Source organism: Tigriopus californicus, chromosome 2 (genome assembly GCF_007210705.1).
Source record: "Tigriopus californicus strain San Diego chromosome 2, Tcal_SD_v2.1, whole genome shotgun sequence".
NCBI classification, from domain to species: domain Eukaryota; kingdom Metazoa; phylum Arthropoda; class Copepoda; order Harpacticoida; family Harpacticidae; genus Tigriopus; species Tigriopus californicus.
The window spans coordinates 4,233,343-4,252,364 of record NC_081441.1 but is presented as its reverse complement, the minus strand read 5'-3'; the positions used below and the strand labels follow the sequence as shown (position 1 = coordinate 4,252,364).

Sequence of the window (19,022 nt, the reverse complement as noted above, 5' to 3'; positions counted from 1 at the left end):
AGAGGAAACTACACGGCTTTCCCCTCACCGCCAACTTAGGCCATTGCGTTGAATCAAGACAGTAACTCTAATATCAATAAAACAAGATTATCCGTACTACATAGTCCTTGATAAACAACTCCGTCCAAATACTAAATATTTCTGATTTAATTTCGAAAGTCAGAAGAATAAATGAAATATCCATGAATATCAAATTAATCAAAAACAATCAAATCAGTGAAATATTGCGTAAAACTGGCTCAAAAACACGCATAGATAGAAAATCAACAAGAATCATTTTGTTAATTGATGAGGAACTTGCACTAACAAAATATAAAAGAAATGCATAGAATAAGCAATAAAAGTGCATGTGCATAAATGTTAACATATTAGAATATCTGGGATGGACAATTGATAATTTTGTCTTAACCCACACATTAGACAAAAAACATCAGGCATTGGTGAAGCATGAATGAGTATTCTTTTTGTAGAGTTTAAATTTCTACTTATTAGGAAGTTTGCATAAAAGGTAGGCATTATTTAAGGTGCACAGAGTAATACCAAAGTAGAGTAGACTAGATCTCAATTGGAACTTTGGACTCCATTAAATTGTTTTTCTTGCAAAAGCATCCAAAATACCAAAATAGCCATCAATGGTTACGAAAATGATATTAGTCACATATTTTGTTCAATAACTATGCCAATAATTGACATTCAAAAACTTCAGCCGCAAAAGTTTAGGCCTTACTTGGCGGGAAAGGTTTAGTTATCACAAAAAAGTGGCGTTTCCTTGCTTTAGTGTCCTTGAGTTAGGGCATTAAGATGAGAGAAACGCTCAAAGGTAAATTGAATAAAGTTTCCAAATTTAACGGCAGTTAGGATACCTTCTTCGACTATCTCAAAAGTTTAGAGAATAACAGACTGCAAGAAACAAAGCTGAGTCAAAAGTTATCATTCTTATTTTTTTTAAATCACCAAATATTTTTTTAGTGTTGCATGCATCATTTATCCTCATGATAGTTTCAAGTTAAGTCAGTTGTTACCATGTAATTTCTGTATCTGTGGCACTGATAGGAAGGAATGTACTGCCTGAATTAGAAACACAAATATTCAATACATAACCCTCAAAAATCAAATACTATTCGCACTATTCGGGTCTCTAGTCATCATAGATGACAAGTGTATAAGGATGACGTCGGGGTCACCCACTAATAAATCGGTCAACAAATCGGGATATCTTTACAAGATGACGTTTCGTTTATCGCCTTAATAGAAACTGCCAAAATAGAGTGAGCGTAAACAAAACAGCCAGACGCTTTCCCGATTTATTGACCTTAAAAGTGCATCTCTTGGCCATTGGCCAATGAAAAGGCACCTTCCATTGGGATGAAAAACGTTTTTGACCGGCCTGCTGTCCAAAAAGGCAGGAGCGTTCAGATCGTTCAGATCCAAGATGTTGGCCAAAATCATTTCCCGCTCCCAAACATCAACACCGAACCGATCATGACCCTACTCAGATTACCTGCTGAGCACTGAACGCCGCCCAAACGAAAAACCTGTGGCCTTTGTGGCCATGGAGCCTGGGAGCTATCCATTGGAAAAGACTTGCGTGCGGTTCGTGGATCCTGACACCTCCCACGGCAACCATTTATGGAACGGCTTCCGTCAAGCTCGATGTGATCAACAGTTCTTGGATGTGCGTCTCATCAGTGCCGAGGGTGTCAGCCTCCACACCCACGCCTTCCTCTTGGCCTCGGCCTCGTCATTGTTTCGGCACCTCCTCAGTCTCGCCATGCCCACAGATTCAGTTTCCAGCCCGCCCATATCTGATGATCGGGGCCTGATATCGATCTCCTTGCCCGATGTGTCCACCCCAATCTTGGCTCAGGTAATCGATCTACTCTATGAACCCTGGACGCAACGCCCGCCGGACTTGAGTGCGCTCGGGGTGGATTTCTTGTCCTTCCATCTCCCTCCTCCTGGCGAAGACACCCAAGAGTCGGGTCAGGCTATGTCCATTGTGTCCCAATTGTCCAACGATGCCACTCAATCGGTGTTATTGCGCTGGTCCAAAGATCCGTTGCCTAAGAACTTTCTGGCTCATCGAGATTCCGTCGACATGGATCGGGATTCGATGGAAGCGATCTTTTCGAAACTTTATCAGTGTCCCACTTGCGGCAAAGGCCTCAAGTCCATGTCCGCCCTTTCACAACACAAGCAGATCCACTTGCCCAAGGCTCCGGATGCGTTCAAGTGTGGCATTTGCCACGTGTCTTTTGGCACTCGCCGATATTTGTATCAGCACAATCATCGAAAGCACCAGGCCGTCAAGGCCTTTGAATGCGAGGTGTGCCATCGAGTTCTAGGCGGGGCGGAGGCCTTGAGAGGCCATATGCGATTGCATAGTGGGGCCAAACCTTACCAATGTTTGTTGTGTCAGAGATCGTTTCGCAATCGGTCCACGCTGAACAATCATAAAAAGGCCCATAGTCAGACTCGCCCCCAAGTATGTGGCCAATGCGGCAAAGCGTTCGTACAAAAGGGAGACCTACGGAAACACATGCGCACTCACACCCATGAAAAGCCTTTTAAGTGCGAGACGTGTGGACGTTGCTTTGCCCGCACGGATTACTTGAAAAAGCACAAACGGGTTCACGTTCGATCCGAATCGGATTTGGAAGAGAGACAATTCCAACTGAAAATCGATCTGGCTGGCGAAGAAATCTCGTGTTCACTCATGGACGAGAGCATCCTGACGGAACCTTTAAGCGGTCTGCCCGATGAATTAGTGCTTGACTCTGGACATCTGGATAGACCCGAGGTTGAGAAGCCTGTTTAGCCAGCCCAGACAAGTCAGTCATAAGCAGGGATGAGAAATAATTAAAAGCCATTCTTTCGACCAACTGGCGAAAACGGTGGCAGAAATTCCTTCAAAGTTGAATTTTGCCATCGTTGGTGAAAAAGTCTTAACGGTCATAACATCTGAAGTTCCATTTCGGTCGTATGTTCAGATAAGATTCCTGCAATACTATTCGGTGTTAGTTTAACTCCGATGTGGAACGCCTAGAAAGATATTTACCGGCTAGCTATTCAGTGTTAAAACTGTACACAAAAACACCTTGCTTCACTACAGCCACGGATTCTACGACTTATGATATTTTGTATGAGGTGGCATTAACCAAGATGCAAGTCAAAATATGGATATCTTGACTTCCATCAGGGCGATGGATTGTTTTATGTAATTATGATCAATAATTGAGAATTTTCAATCGTCAGCCTTGGTTAACAATGCTCAGATTACACTTCTGGTTTTGGCTCCCTGCCATACAACTTTTAGAAGGATTTTATTGCGCGTACAATTATGGAAAACTCCAACAATCTGTATTACTGATTAAAAATAGATTTCTGCTCTGCTGAACACACTTCTGAGGCCTTCATTTGTTCATTATCTTGGATGTCGGGATCAATACCGGATTCTAATAAAAGTCGCATGACATCCTCGCGCTCACAAGAAGCTGCGTAATGCAGGGCGGTTTGACCGTCATCGTCTTGAGCATTCACATCAGCCTTGTAGCGGATCAGTATCCGAAGAATCTCCAATTGACCACGGTCCGCACACCAATGCAACGGAGTCATGCCCTCGTCATCTTTCAGATTGGCTTTGGACGCATCCCGTTTCAAGATTCCATGGATTTTGGCAACTTGACCCTCCTTGATGTGATCGAAAATTGTCTTGTCTTCGTCCAAGAGCTCGGGCTCTTCGGGGGCTTGGGGTCGACTGACGGAAACCCATCCAATGTCGTGACTGGGAGTTTTCCCGCTCCATTCGGGATCGATGGCATTCAGACGATGGACATACTCTTCCTTGGCTATTCGGGCGTCCATTTCGCCCAGATCTTTCCAGGCTTGCCATTTCTGTTTGCCTTGGAAATCGAAGAAACCCGGCTTCGGGACATTGTTCGGTCCGTGTTCGGCCTGTTTGAATCGAGCATAGAAATAAAGCAAGTCCTCGGAACTCAATTTGCCAGCGATGCCTCGGAGGTAGGCCGCAGCCGCTTCAAATTCGTCGGGACAATCGCTCATCACTCTGGATTGACTTTGGTGCCGGCAAAGATCTTCAGGATGGAAATCGAGTGTTTGCCGGTCAAATCGGCCGCTTCGATCCCGGTTCCCTTGAGGAACGTTTCCGGGTAGATGAAATCGCCTCGCAAGTTCCACTTATGAAACAATCGCTCGACGGACCATTCGCCGCAACGCTCTTGTACGGCAATCAGGACTTGGGTCTGCGGGTTGAATTCAAGTAAGAGAGCTACGGTCACGATCAGCGGTTCAAACACTTCGGGATCGAAGAACAGATCCGAACCGATGATATAATCGAGCTGGCCGTTTTGGAAGAGAAACAGATCCGGGTCAAATTCACCCCAAGTCAGCCCAATGACGCTCACTTTCTCGGTCAACCCGTTTAACCGCACACCCTGTTCTATATTATTCAAAACAGGGGTTTGTCGCGTTTTGTCCGAAAGCCACACCCGCTCCGCTCCGAGTTTGGCGCACAGTAATCCGGGTAAAGAAGTGCCAGCTCCCAATTCCAACACTGATCTGCCCACAAATTCGTCTTGATGCAACCAAATGTACCAAGCCAACACCGGAGCACACGGCCAAATGTACAAACCAAAGGATGCGGCTAATTGCTCAGCAATCACCACCGACACGGGCTCTCGTTGAGGGTCATGAGCGAGTTGCCCGTGGTCTGGGGACCGGATAAATGGTTGGAAAATGAACTTTCGGTTACGAAGTTTGGGCACGCGAAAAGATGCCTCAGCTTTAGCATCGGGGGCTTCCACCGGAATGGGCGGGACGGATTTCTTCTTGACCGGGATAGAGACACCTGCCGCGGTAGAACTGCCGCTAGTGCACGCCTCCTCGTCCCGGCTTTGCTTGAGGCGGGGCTTGAGCTGAAAAGTGCTCACGTCTAAAGTCCAATCCGTGGGTTGGCTCCCCAAACCCGTTAATCCGTCATGCCCGGGCTCTAAAGACAAACTCTGAGTGATCTTGTGCAAGAGCCAAGTGCCCGGGTCAAAATCTGGATCCTGGAGGACCCGATCGACGTCTAGATCACCGGATTCATCCACGGGCAAGCCGTCCAGGTCCAAGGGTTGACTCTCGGCGTGCCAAGATTTGGCCCAGACTCCCAAATCGCGGCGGCGTTTGCGCGGGCTCTTCCGTGGCTCACTTTCTAACTCACTTTCTAGCTGTTGATCGTCTTCGTCTTCAGTGTCAGGATACTGGGTTTGGAGACACTGGAGCGCTTCCGAGGACGAAGAACTGGGTTCAGAGGTCCGTGGGGGATGGGGAGGCGGAGGAGGACGAGGAGGAGAATGATGATGATGACTAGATCCAGGTTGAGGCTCTGACTCCGAGCTCATACCCCAAGCTCATAGGGCCAATGGTGGCGACAATGCATGCGACCTTGGGATTCGATCAACGAGTAACGCCCATTAAGGCACAAGAAGAAGTTTGACGACATACATACTACAAGAATCGGGATCAGACATGCAGAGTTGTCTGGAGAAACATAACACAACAAACTCAGGGTCTTCAGGGTGCCCAAGGAGTATTTCAAGACCATGACATTGGTCAAAGGTGACCAGGTTTTGCCCCCAGATTTATTTGCAGACCACTAGACTTTCATTTATTTTTCGAAAAATTACCAAAAATTTCATCGAAGTAGAAGGAAGTGTGTTGGGTACTAACTAGTCCTTGCTTCTTGAAGGAGCACGTCATTTTGTCATTCATATTCTATGGCTTGCTTTCAAGTGTAAAGTTAAGATTCCTAACTCCAATGATTGAAGGCATTATCTCTGCCACAACCACACGTTGGTTTCCGACTGTTACGAAACCTGGTGCCATAGTTCTGTAGTTCTACCCATTTCTAGTTGACTTAGATATGGAGGACCATTTCATCCTTGCCGAAAATTCTTGTTTACAATTATGATACGTGCCACCACAAAAGCATCCAGCAATAGACATAAGGCATTGTTTTAACAATATTTGTAAAAAAAAGATAGATCTGGCACTCCCTAAACCTTAATACCAATGAGCTTTGTAAAGGTAATTTGAGGAAATAAAAGCTAGTGCATTAGACCAGGGCATCTCTTTCAATCACCAAAATAAAATCATAAAAAAATTGGATTTTTAGCAAGCACCACAACTTTCAATTGTCAAAGGCTTCCATTTTTCTTTTACTTTTAGCTAAATTATGGAACAGAAGTCTCCATGAGAAAGGTCGGGGAGGAGAATCAAACCAGCAACCTTTTACATGAAAGAAAACTTCTCTAATCACTGCACCACATTTCCCCCTTTATAAGGATGTCTTCCAAAAGCGAAATTCGAACTAACATCCCCTGGGGAACTGTACCAGTTTGCATACATCAGACCACTCAGCTATTACGTAGTAAATATCATCAACTCAAAAGCATACGCATATATATTTAGAGTATACTAAGCTTGGGCATTGAAATATCCTTTCTGAAATCACAAATTATACTTTGCCTGTGAAGGATAGCTTGGATGTCTTGGATAGCAAAACTGTATATAGATTGATGTTTACATTTCTGTCTTTGTCTGAATCCTTTTCCTAATGTTAAATCCCAACCTTTAGTGCAACATTTACTCATTAATCATTATGGACCTCAATGAGTGCTTGAGCCCGTTAACACGTTGAATAGGCGGGAAATAGATTGAACAATTTTTCGGTTTTTCGGTGCTGTCAGATTTTCGAAAAATCGAAAAGATATTTGTGCGAAAAAAGAAGTCTGCAGACCACCCTCGGACCCCTCGGACCTCATCAAAAAACGATGCGTTTTTGGGTCAAAATCAAACTTTACCACATAAGTTGGGGATGGTGAGGGACCCTAAGTCAGATTTTGGATCCAAATGGAATACAGGCAGACCTGTGCCAAATCTTATTTTGGGGACATGGAGACATGAGCTGGATTCTAGGATACAGGCGTCTCCTCTCCTCTCGTCTCACCCGTCTCATCACGATGGTCAAAAAGTCTTATTAAGTTTTGAGAGAAATTCTTGAATCCATCTTAGCAGTTTTAAATATTTCACAAAATCATAAGGAGCCCTTTTGATCTTATCACTTTCTTCAGTTATTACTCAGATCTTAAGCGCTTATATCCCTAGCAGCTCCCAAGATTTGATTGGATTTTTCTGCCAACCTTTAAAAAGGCTTTGCAACCACCGTGTGAGTCGTCTTATTTATGTGACGAGACGGGTCAGCTGATCATCGAAGAATCCAGCTATGGTTACCTTCAAATTAGTCAAATTTAGTAAACATTGTCAAAACAGTTGTGAGCAGTTGATGCTGACTTACTTAGTTCCTAGTTATGATTAAAAATGACTTACCCATTTTGTAGTATAGTTAATTAGAGTTAATTCCTTTCAAATTAGCTTCCTAATGCTTATTTGTCTTTGAATAATGTTTCAGTTGCGTGAATTTCAACTCTTATTTAAATTTCAACTGTTACTTTCGCCCCAGTTTGTAATGTATAGACTTTGAAGAAACAAATAAGTTAGGATGGAAGTAAAAACGAACCCAAATGACAAGAAAAGGCTGAAATGTCCTAAAGTGGGAAAACTAGAAGAGAAAGAAATAGAAAAAGAGAAAAATGGCTAAATTAAAAACTTGGCACAAAAATATGTTTCCTCCCACAAAAGTTCAAAACTTTTTCCAAATCTGAACTTTTTTTTCGAGGTCAAGGTATGTGATTCATTTTGGGGCTTTTAATTTTTCTACGATTTCTGCTGAAACGTCTTGTCAAATTCGGATTGATTTGCTTTAAGAGCGGGGAGTACTATATTAGCTATTCACCTTAAAATTTGCATCTTATGATACGTCAAGAAAGTAAAAAGGGGTTACATGTCCCTTTTCCAAATGGATTGGTCACGTTGGCCACCTGCCGGCAGGGTGGGCTTGGGCCAAGATAAGTCATCCAAGAAACCGCCATGGATCAAGATATGAAGATCGACATTAGAAGCCATATCATGTCATTACTGGGCTATTATCACATCAAGCCGAACTCTAGCCCGTTCCTCTCACATATGAGCACGGCGAGCTAAGACAATTAACATCTATCTTTGACAATCTTATCCACCTGGTCGAGCAGGGCTGCCAAATTTGTCAATCCACCTCCAATCTCAAGCCATTTGCCCTAGCTGGCCGCCTAAGAGATCGCTTTTCACGCTTGAAACCACTTCCACCATAAGCTCTAACTGTACAATATACCTCACAATACCGTCCACCATAATTTCTATTTTTCATTCTCGACCTCCATCAAATATGAATCCTCGCGTCCGACCATCACAGTCCAGACTTTTTGGCTAACCTGATCGTTGGCCGTTCTGCCCAGACACACATGTCCCCCCCTCCACTCTTGAATCTCTCTCTCACTCCCATGCCTTCTTGCCTCCCTCCTTGATCCGTCCGATCCGTCCAAGCAAGTCTTCTTCTCGAGTCTGTCTTGAAGGAACAGCGTTGATAGCTGCACTAGTGAATCTTCTCTTCTGGCTTTAGTCGCTCAAAACGTGTACATGTGACAGGACTAGCCTTCTCTTGGGTGCGTTCTGAAAACTGACCACGGCGTCTGCGTATCGTTTCCATCCTGCTCCACCACTGACCTCGTGGCCCACACCTGCTGAGAGATCTGCCTGGGACGCCTTGATCGCCTCCATCGCCTCCGTCGCCTCCATCGGGTGTGCATGTGTGCGAAAGAGGATGCGAAAGAGGATAGGTGAAGGCCATTGAGAAAGCCTTTGACGACGGTAATACGACGGCGACCATTGATTGATTGATTGCGGGTCACTGGGCCTGTCGATCCATTGCCGTTGACACCTAGCCGTGGTCGGCTTGAATCGTTCGGATCCATTTGTGGCGAGCGGGTGTGAGCGATTTGGAGCCACTCCCAGGTCATGTCCGAGAAGGGTTCAAGCTCGGTGGCCGCTAAAGCCGGTCCCGACGAGATGTCTAGTGGCAATTCTTCCACTCACACGCCCTCGCCGCCCCCACCTGAAGCGGCTGCGGCTCATGCTAATCCGAGTGCGGCCTCCCATGGGCCTTTATCGTCGTCGTCGTTGTCGTCGTCGAGCAGCAAGCCGCCATGGCCGAACTCGGCTGATGGTTATGAGGTCAAGGATGTGATTGGGGTGGGAGCCACGGCCCAAGTTCACGGGGCCTATTGCCGCGTGCGGGACGAGAAGTGCGCCATCAAGCGGATCAATTTGGAGAAATGGAACACGAGTATGGATGAGCTGCTCAAAGAGATCCAGGCCATGTCATCGTGTAATCACGAGAATGTGGTCACCTACTTCACGTCCTTCGTCCACAAGGAGGAGTTGTGGTTGGTTCTGCGCCTTCTGGACTCGGGGTCCTTGTTGGATATCATTCGTCACAAGATGAAGGCCATGGACTGCAAGTCGGGGGTGTTGGACGAGGCCACAATCGCCACCGTCCTCAAGGAGGTGCTCAAAGGCTTGGAGTACCTCCACAACACCGGTCACATTCACCGGGACATCAAGGCCGGCAACATCTTGCTCGGCACCGATGGTCAGGTTCAGATCGCGGATTTCGGCGTGTCAGCCTGGCTGGTCACGGGTCAAGGGGACATGAATCGGGCTCGATCCCGGCACACCTTTGTGGGAACGCCCTGTTGGATGGCCCCCGAGGTAAGTGTGCATGACAGCTTAGAATGAATCTTTGAATCCCCATGCGCATAGGAATGTTGACAATTTCAGGTCATGGAGCAGGTTACTGGCTATGATTTCAAGGCCGATATCTGGTCCTTTGGGATCACGGCCATTGAACTGGCCACGGGCACCGCGCCTTACCACAAGTATCCTCCCATGAAGGTGCTTATGCTCACCCTTCAAAACGACCCGCCTACGCTCGATTCCGGAACAGAGGACAAGGAGCAATACAAACAGTTTGGCAAGACCTTCCGGAAAATGATCAGCGAATGTCTGCAGAAAGACCCCTCGAAGCGACCCACCGCCTCCGAACTCCTCAAGCACCCGTTTTTCAAAAGCAAAGCCAAGGACCGCAAGTTCCTCCAGCAAAGCCTCGTGGCCTCCGCGCCCACTCTTGACGCCCGAGTGCAGAAGGCTCGAAACGGCGGCAAGCCACGCCCACCCAACTCGTCAGGTAGGTTACATCGAAATGAGGACGGCGATTGGGTGTGGTCCTCCGACGACGATGATGATGATGACGACCATCACCACCATCCTCCACATAACAATAAAGTGCCGGCGACCGGCAAACCCAATCCCAATAACGCTGCCGTCAAAGCTCCAACCAACGCTTCACCAGCCAAAGCCTCGACACAACCAGCTAAACCATTGAATTTGGTAAGTGTCCGACGAAATTGGCAAACTTGTTTTCAGATCGTACAGGAAGCTCTTTCCTTCAAATTTGGCTAAATCATTGTGAGTCTGTGAGAACGTGCAAACTCAAGACCATCCCTATGCCATGGTGCATTATTCATTGAGCATGGCGACAACAGTCGATTGACACACGAGCGTTGAAGTTCGAGCACACATTATCTTTCAACTCTGAGTGCGTGTCAAATGAAAAAATTAGGATGCATTCTTGTTTTCGTTAACTCACTCGACCGTATTACTTAGAAGAGGGCAGAATGTAGGCAATTTTTTTTGCATTGGCAATTACACTACCGAAAGCTTAAACCACGTTTCCTCATTTCTGACGTCATTCACCACCATTCTTCTCATGATGGATGCTAGGGCATCAAACTCTTAACAAGCATGACTTCTGGACAATCGTGTTTTAGGCTGAATTAGTCGTACTTAGAACAAGAATTCTCGCCGCTCTTGCTCCTTCATTCAGCAGGTAACAACAGCCTTTCTATGTAAAGCGAGAGTCGGAAACCAGTTCTGACTTGATCGAATCACTTGTGAAAACAGACGAACTTTGCTGATACGAGACATGTCACATTGAACTTGGAACTTGATTGGAGGCAAAATAAGCCGATAAGTAAATAAATATGCACAGACAGAGCTCGTTATGAACAAGGAGGAGTCGAGGACACCTAGTTTACGTAATTCAATAGGCTGTCGCCCCACATTTGATTTTGCTCGTTGATGTTGCTATATTGACTACTCGTATGTGGGCATTCTATGCTTTCATCTCAAGGTTGACTTTTGTTTATCCGAATGCTAGGTTTTGAGGATGCGGAACCCCAAACGTGAGCTCAATGACATTCGCTTTGAGTACCAGCCGAACAAAGACTCTGCCGACGGGATTGCCAACGAACTCCTCGGCACTGGTTTAATTACCAACGATGACTTGGCCACCATGTCCCACAACCTCAGCATGATTGTGAGCAATCCCCCGCCAAATAAGATCATCACTTTCCGCGTGACCACGGGCTTCGACAAGACCGAGAGTCCGGACGAGAAGAATTTGTTGGGATTTGCCCAGCTCAGCTTGACCGACTAGAAATTGGGAGAACAAAAAGAATCAATACCACCCTTTCACAGCCAACAACTCATTCCTGCATGACCTCGTTGTCTCGAAAAAAAACCACACTCACATACACTCATATTATTTGGAGGATCAGAGCCGCATTGAAATCATAATGAGAAGAAGAAGCTCTATTTCTATGTTGCTTCACATGCATACCAAGGCATGTCTCTTGTTGACATTGCTAATTGTCGGATCCGTCAGAACAAATAATGAGATAAAAAAGTTAGTTGACCTCTTGTGTCTTCGGAGGGCCTAAAATGCCAACACTGTTTGAAAATTGATTTAACATGATGTGCGTTTTATCTTTGCAAACCCGCCAGAGCTTCCCAAGAACTTTCCCAGATCCTTGAACTTGATCTGTAATATCACGATTAAGGGACCTGGGCTCGCTTTAACTCAAACATCCCTCGAAATCCCAATGCCAATCCTGGAAATGACGTTTCCTTCTACATTTGTCAAAACCAATTCTTCACGACACGCTATCCCAGTTCCGCAATTTTTCAATCATTCTTTAGTATAAAAAAGCTTGTGCCACATTTCTCGATTTATTGTGTCAATAAATACCACTGGGCGACCATTTGTTTCTTCTTTGATGGATGCAGCTCGAGGGAAGAAGTGTTGAGATCGTCAATGTTTTCGTTCTGACCTAGTTAGGCCTAATCACTTAAAGCAGCAATCCATCCAGACAATCTTCCCTCGATATGACCAAAGGCTAAGACGGTTGTAGTGCAACCTCTGCATGGAAATTCATTTCCACTCTGTGAGAGCTTCTTCATTTTAGCTTAAAACTTGTCCTGATTCCCTCACCAGTGAACTGAAATTCAATCTCAACTGACTTATCACGCCATTAATCTAATGAAATATTCGTCTTGTGATTGTACTTAACTCGCATTATGCATTCACCATGTGCCCTTCCAAGGGCTGTAAAGGACAATTTTGCTGCATGCTGCAAGTTTGCCGCACAAGTCAATCGATAGTATTTTTCTAATCTTGCTCTGCTCAGGAAAAGAGTTGCTTGCTTAGGTACCTTGTTCAAGAGTAATCAGCTTGAGTCAACCTGGAGGCTCCAGTTATCTCTTACCTGATTGATAAGGGATTGAGAAAACCTTTTAAAATTGAAACCAAGAGAATGAGGCGTTGACATTTAACTGGCATTCCATCGCAAATAGGTGGTCTCAGTGGTTCCTGGACTTTGGTATCATGGGAATCGTTTTTGTTTGCACAGAGCTAAAATAAGAAGCCTAAACGTAAGCTTCTTAACCGCCTGAGTAACACTCACGAGGCCTAAAAACATTGCACCCTCAAAGAGCTATTTTACTTGCTCTATTTCATGAAACATTTTCATGAACCTAATGCTGACCCTAATGCTGTGTCTTCTCTTTTGAAATGTTCTCTTAATTATTTATAATTCTATGGTTTGAAATTGGATTGATTTTTATAACTAGAGTAGCTGACTTCTTCATCGATATCTCTGCTATTTCTGTCATTAAGTTTTGTTTTAAAAAATATCATGAAAGTCGCCCAGCCTGATATGACGAAGGTTTATTACGCCTCACGGTCTCTTTCAATGACATGACAAGAAATCATAGCTTTTTGTTTTCTTTCAGATTTCTTTAAAGCTAAAAGTTATCACAATTGTCCCTTAAAACTGACAAAGGATCTAAAATTTGGTTTCATTCTTACTCAAGCACCAACAAACACTCTATTCTATCCTGTGTCCAATGTTTTAACGATACATGTGACAATTTGATTTTCAGATTTGTCACTTTTTGCAATAACAAATTTCTATATAATAGAACCGTTTTTATTCAACGTGAATATTATTTTGTTTAATCTTGAGATTAAGCTTGCTTAAAATTGCGCTTGACAAGTATGGCGTCACAATTGTCAAATATTGGCATTAAGTAAGTTCTAAGTATTCCTGCAAACGCTAAGAAAACTGGAGCCCAATAGTTTGGTCACGCTGTGGCGATGATTTCCTCTTCAGGGGTGCCAGGACACTTGGAGAAATCCACAATCAGTCTAAATCATAGAAAATACAGAGAAGAAAGTGACTCATGTGGATTATGCCTTTCAGGATCTTTATTTACCCTTCATCAGTTCAATAACCTTGGAACCTTACCTTTAAGATTTGATGCCAATTTAGCAATCCTGCTGAATAGCAGCAGAAAACTGGTTTTCTTTTCCCACACGGTGTTTGCGCTAGTGTTGCCAGATGCTCGAGCTCATTTCTGGGGTAGTTGTAATGGTCCTTGAAGAGCAAAATTGGCCATCATGGCCATCAGATAACTCCCAAACCCATTAAAACCAGAGATAATGTGCTCCTCACGGTGAAAAAATAGAAAAAGAAAGTAATATAGCCAAGTTGTCAAAGATATGATCCAAGCAATGAATTAGAGACAAATCCAATCTTTTGTTTGGTCTAGGTATCCTTCAAAACTCAATTGTTTCTCAGTTTTTCTGAAATTTTTGCCTTATGTCACTTTTTTTTCTTCAACCAACGAAAGAAAGGGTCTTTACTTTTGCAAAGGCTACAAAATCGTCATTTGACCGCTTTCCCTTCCTGAAACCAATATTGAATGAAATATTCATGATATGCAAACTAATACATCAAGCATAATGTTCATGTTTGCAAATGAGTAAACATCTGTGCATCAAGAAACATGAAAGGGGCATTTCTTCGCAAAAATAAATGACATGGAATTGCAATTAAGTATTTTGGCATGGAATGCTTCGCCGGAAAACGCAAATGACCTTCCAAAAAATACTCTGGTGTCATCATACAACTCTTGCTAATGGTGGAACCCAATAAGCAGTTTTCTAACCTTCACTAGTTACTTTCGTCTCTAACCTTCACTAGTTAATAGTAACAGAACGATGACACTCAATTTAGTTTTCAAATTTTTGCTGTTTTCTTTCAGCAAATGCCTCTTCCTTCATTTAGGATTTCAGAAAATTCATAAATCAGAGGAAAAGTCTCTTGAAAGTTCTCTTTCACAAAATGATAAATTCCGTTAAAAAGTAGTTTCTGGTGTATCCCGGTTGTTTAGCACATTCTTACGGGAATCTCGTAGAAAAACTCTGGCAACCCTGTTGATTAGGTCAAAATCTGGATTGGAGTTGAAAAGAAGCGCCAAGAGAATGTAAGGCCCGCCAAAATCCAGGCTTATCTGCGCTGCGTTTTGATCGACGCGGCTTTTTCGTGGCCCATTATGCACATCCACAGTCTCACCCTTTCCGGGTTCAAGTCCTTCAGTGGTACGACGACCATGACCTTCCACGATCACGTGAACGTGGTGGTCGGACCCAATGGATCGGGAAAATCCAACATATTTTCCGCCATTGCGTTTGTATTGCAACCGACCAACTTGGTGCAAGCTCAAAAGATGGCCTTGTTCCATCAGAACGATAATACCAGCGTTCAGTCGGCCTTCGTTGAAATCAAACTGGATAACAGGGATGGCTATTCGCCGGAATGATTGATAGTCTTGATTTTGCACGCAAACAATGAATGATACTTTAGTAGTAGCTAATGAACAAAACAGAAATCACTTTTGGTTCTCATCGAATTTCTAGTGGACTCGTATTTATAGAGTTTTCATGAGAAATTAGTCCTCGACCAGCAAGATGATTGCAATTGACCAGATTCCGCGTTAAAAAGAGGGTTTTCAATTAACTTTTTTTTTCATCCTTCAATTACTCAAGTGTGTCCTTAATTTGACCGGAAATAATGCAATTTTTCATCCTATCCCGCTCAATTAAAAAAGCCAAAGGCATTCCGGCGAATCCTAACTCTTTTAAACTAAATAGGGATAATCGCATCCCGGATAAGAATCCAGCTTCAATGGTCCACATCCGAAGGACTATTGGACACAAGCAAGACACGATCCATGTCAACAAGAAGCTTATGAAGCGAGGGGCCTTGCTCTCGCTCTTGGAATCCGCCGGATTTTCACGCCGCAATCCGTACTACATCGTTCAACAGGGTGGAATTCAAAGGATGGCCTTATGCTCCAATGAAACGAGGCTGGCCCTGGTCAAAGATTTGGCAGGCATTGCTGACTTTGAATCACGCAAAGAAGAGGCCATCAAGAAATTGAGGAACTGGGAAATGGAGAAAGAGGAAGTAGACAACAGAGTAGAAGAGATAGAGAAAGATTTCCAAAAGCTGAAGGCCGAAGGTCAAGAGCTGAAACTGTTCATGAAGCTAGAGAAACAAAAGCAAACTCTGGTTAAGGTTTTGAGCTTAAGAAGAGCCAATGACGTGGATAAGAAGTTAGAAGAAATTCAACCCATCAAGGCTGCCTTAGCATTGAAGAAAATGGAAGCTGTGCAAGTTCTCGAAGTGGCTCAAGCTGACTTGAACGAAGCCCAGGCGTATTTACAAAGGTCTGTTAAAGAATTAGAGGATAAGACGTGTACGCGAGATGTCCTGCGTGAAGAAATTGATGATCTGATTGAAAACGAAGCAAAGCTAAATGTTCAACTCAGCGCGCTGAAGAGGGAAATTGGAGAGCGAGAGCATTCCGAGCGAGGATCTAAAGAGGAACTCCAAGGCCTCAAAGAGAAATTGTTTGCCAAAGAAAACGAGTTGAAAACCAAATCCAGGGAGCTCAAGAAGGCTACTGAAGAATGCCAATGGAAAGAGTTGGAGATCGCCAAGCTGAGACAAGCTCAGAAACTCCACTATTCGTCGAAAGCTTGGGACTCGGATAATTTCCGCTCGGATGATGAGCGACAAGATTTCATTCAACACGAAATGACGGTCATTGATGAAGATCTTCATGACAAAGAACGTGAGCTGGAAGGAATAGCTGAGGTTCACGACAAACTCAATCAAGTTCAACAGAAACTGGAAGAGGAAATACGAGTCACTCGGCGAGCGATTGACGAGCATCAAACATGGATTGACAACCTGAAAGCCAGCGCCGCGGAAAAAGTGGGTGAGTGTGAACTATTAGAGATTGAAGCGGATGAACTTGTCCGAAAACATCGTCATCTCATGGAAAAGCGTAATTCCACCGAGACAGGCTTCAACGAAGCTAGATGCAATTGCCTCAGAGCTAAACCCTTCTTAAAGCCAACCATAACTGGTTATGAATCTCTTGCTAAGGTCATGCAAAGCTTTAGGAATGAAGGCAACATGGAAGTGTTCCATTCGTTCAAAGGTGTTGTGGGAAGTGTTCTTGAAATTGACAACCGATGCCAATTGGCAGCCAGTGCCATTTTGGGGTCGAATGTTTTCAATGGGATCGTGACTACCGCGGCAAAAGCCACACAAATTCTGAAAAGGAGTACTCAGATGAATCTCCCGGGGCAAATCAACCTTCTCTCGTTGGATAAACTGAACCCATTTGTCCCCGAGATGACGAAAAAAGCTGCCAAATCTAAACGTTTCCTTCACATGGTCAGCCATTCCGAGGAGATGACTCCAGTGGCTGAATACTATTTTGGTAGATATGTGTTGGTTCAAGACTCCAGCATCTTCTCTGAGTACAAAGGCTCTAAGTTCAATTGCATTACTCTGGATGGGGAGGAAGCATCCAGTCGGGGAGTGATGAAAGGCGGTTATTATTCACCAACCAAATCGATGCTACCGTTGTTTGTAGAATATATGACGTCTCGCCAACAGTTGTCTGATCTGAAATCCAAAGAAAGTGACGCTATGGCTCAAATTCAAGATACCCGAAAGAGGTTGAGGGATCTCTTAGATCTTAAGGAGAAAAACCTGACCAAGGCCAAACTTGTCAGTGATAAACGGCAAAGTTTAAAAGCTGAGGAAAGATGTTTGATCTCTCGATTGGATGACCTAGTCCGAGAGTTAGAAACCGCCGCAGAAGCCGCTCATCGCCAACAAATGGACCGGACCCAACTGGAATCTTCCAAATGGATGCTTCAAAAGAGTGCCTTCCATCTCGGGCAAATAGATGACGACTCGGGGTTTGAGACAAGATCCACCGAGGTGCTACAAATTGACATGAAATTGCAAGAACTGACCTCCGAGTTGCAAGCCCTGTTCCAAGTGAAAAATCGGATAGAAACCGAGCGAAATCAACTCAAGAATGACTTGGACATGAATCTCAAAGCCAAATTAGACGATCTCTCCACCAGCCTTTCCCAGGCACAATCGAGTAAAGACACTCGGAATGAAGCTCTCATCTGCCAATCCAAGTGGAAATTGGTATGCTCAAGGTTGAAGGAAGCCCAAGAGTCCTTGAAAAAGGTGGAGCATCGACTCGCAAAGATCGGTGGAATCCGTTTCGAGATCCAGGATCGAGTTGACCAAAGCAAATCGACCGTAAGCGAAGCTCAAGGCAAAGTGAAGGCTCTCAGTGAGGAGTTTGCGAATCTTGCAGCCAAAGAAGCCAAACTCAAAGCAGTGTCGGAAGAAGAGAAAGATAAGATTGGCAAATTAGCCGAAGATGACGTCGCCAATGAATACGCTGAACGAGATACCAAGAGTCTTCTCCAGGAATTCAAAAAGGTGCAGAAAGAATGGGAGAAGTATCAAAACGTAAACCGGCAGGCAATCGATGATTACTTGCGTTTAGAGTCGGAGAAGAAGAAATTTGCCAAGCTCCTGGAGAATTCTGGCCAAAACCATGACAGGATCTCTCACTTGCTCGAAGACATCGAAGTGCATCGGAAAAACAAGATCCATTTCACCTTCAATCAGATCTCAAAATACTTCAGCGAAATATTCAATGACCTCGTTGTGGATGGTCGAGGCAAAATGAAGTTCATCCTCAGGGACAACGATCCGGATGAGCCCCTCGGGATCGCGCTCAAAGTCCGCTTCTGCTCTTCAGGTGACCTTGTAGACCTGAACCATTTATCAGGGGGTCAGAAATCCATCGTGGCCATTGCTTTCATCTTCGCCATTCAAAAATGCGATCCAGCTCCCTTCTATATTTTGGATGAAGCCGATGCGGCTTTGGATTCCAATCATCGTCATCGAGTCATCCAGTGGATGGCCAATCAGAAAATGCAATTCATTTGTACCACTTTTAAACCTGAATTCTTGTCTAAAGCCGATCACTGCATCGGAATTAGGCATTCAGGCGTGTCTTCCGTGGCTCAAATTGTGAGTGCGCAAGATGCGCACAATTTTGTTGAACAACCAGAAGATGACGAAGAACACCCCGGTGACACTCCCAACATGGAGCATTAACCCTTCCATTGATTATATGATATTGACTCGTACCAAATTCTCTGTTTTCTCGGTAATCTTGTTGATCTCCCGCTACTTTACGTACCGTGGATGATATGTTATTGCAATATCCTCAATCTTTGTTCTTTTAATAGATTATCATGCGGCAAATCGCACTCGTTGTTTTCTTACCCTGAAACTTTACTCTCAAAATCAGATCCAGCATTAACCTAATTAGTCATGGCCGCGTACGATCAGTACGATTACTATGATTATGAAGATGCTGCCACGGTCTCAGTTATTGGCCAAGCAGGCGAGGCCGTGACCGAGGTCTGGACTTCTTCCAACTTG

At 44.3% G+C, this 19,022-nt stretch overlaps 5 protein-coding genes across 5 annotated transcripts; 3 read left to right on the top strand and 2 right to left on the bottom strand.

Annotated features, from left to right (window-relative positions):
* The first annotated feature begins 1,265 nt into the window (after nucleotides 1–1,265).
* On the top strand, nucleotides 1,266–3,401 carry LOC131892955 (zinc finger protein 718-like). The gene has a single exon (XM_059242832.1). It carries the CDS (start codon nucleotides 1,553–1,555, stop codon nucleotides 2,816–2,818), a length of 1,266 nt encoding a protein of 421 aa, XP_059098815.1. The 5' UTR covers nucleotides 1,266–1,552; the 3' UTR covers nucleotides 2,819–3,401.
* On the bottom strand, nucleotides 3,283–4,062 carry LOC131892959 (acyl-CoA-binding domain-containing protein 6-like). The gene has a single exon (XM_059242839.1). The coding sequence runs from the start codon at nucleotides 4,060–4,062 to the stop codon at nucleotides 3,364–3,366; it is 699 nt and encodes a 232-aa protein (XP_059098822.1). The 3' UTR covers nucleotides 3,283–3,363.
* Nucleotides 4,062–5,646, bottom strand: LOC131892954 (uncharacterized). Its single transcript, XM_059242831.1, has one exon. The coding sequence runs from the start codon at nucleotides 5,403–5,405 to the stop codon at nucleotides 4,062–4,064; it is 1,344 nt and encodes a 447-aa protein (XP_059098814.1). The 5' UTR covers nucleotides 5,406–5,646.
* A 2,850-nt stretch (nucleotides 5,647–8,496) lies between these two features.
* Nucleotides 8,497–12,095, top strand: LOC131892951 (serine/threonine-protein kinase OSR1-like). Its single transcript, XM_059242828.1, has 3 exons — nucleotides 8,497–9,708; nucleotides 9,778–10,386; nucleotides 11,216–12,095. The coding sequence occupies exons 1-3, from the start codon at nucleotides 8,956–8,958 to the stop codon at nucleotides 11,492–11,494; spliced, it is 1,641 nt and encodes a 546-aa protein (XP_059098811.1). The 5' UTR covers nucleotides 8,497–8,955; the 3' UTR covers nucleotides 11,495–12,095.
* Nucleotides 12,096–15,332: 3,237 nt separating this feature from the next.
* Nucleotides 15,333–18,845, top strand: LOC131892949 (structural maintenance of chromosomes protein 3-like). The gene is made up of 2 exons (XM_059242824.1): nucleotides 15,333–16,464; nucleotides 17,131–18,845. The coding sequence occupies exons 1-2, from the start codon at nucleotides 15,366–15,368 to the stop codon at nucleotides 18,690–18,692; spliced, it is 2,661 nt and encodes an 886-aa protein (XP_059098807.1). The 5' UTR covers nucleotides 15,333–15,365; the 3' UTR covers nucleotides 18,693–18,845.
* The last annotated feature ends 177 nt before the right edge of the window (nucleotides 18,846–19,022 follow it).

Coding starts and splice junctions, on each gene's coding strand:
- LOC131892955 (XM_059242832.1), top strand. CDS start 1,553: ATGGAGCCTGGGAGCTATCCATTGGAAAAGACTTGCGTGCGGTTCGTG.
- LOC131892959 (XM_059242839.1), bottom strand. CDS start 4,062: ATGAGCGATTGTCCCGACGAATTTGAAGCGGCTGCGGCCTACCTCCGA.
- LOC131892954 (XM_059242831.1), bottom strand. CDS start 5,405: ATGAGCTCGGAGTCAGAGCCTCAACCTGGATCTAGTCATCATCATCAT.
- LOC131892951 (XM_059242828.1), top strand. CDS start 8,956: ATGTCCGAGAAGGGTTCAAGCTCGGTGGCCGCTAAAGCCGGTCCCGAC. Junction 9,709..9,777: donor CCTGTTGGATGGCCCCCGAG/GTAAGTGTGCAT, acceptor TGACAATTTCAG/GTCATGGAGCAGGTTACTGG. Junction 10,387..11,215: donor CAGCTAAACCATTGAATTTG/GTAAGTGTCCGA, acceptor TCCGAATGCTAG/GTTTTGAGGATGCGGAACCC.
- LOC131892949 (XM_059242824.1), top strand. CDS start 15,366: ATGGTCCACATCCGAAGGACTATTGGACACAAGCAAGACACGATCCAT. Junction 16,465..17,130: donor CAGCGCCGCGGAAAAAGTGG/GTGAGTGTGAAC, acceptor CGTTGTTTGTAG/AATATATGACGTCTCGCCAA.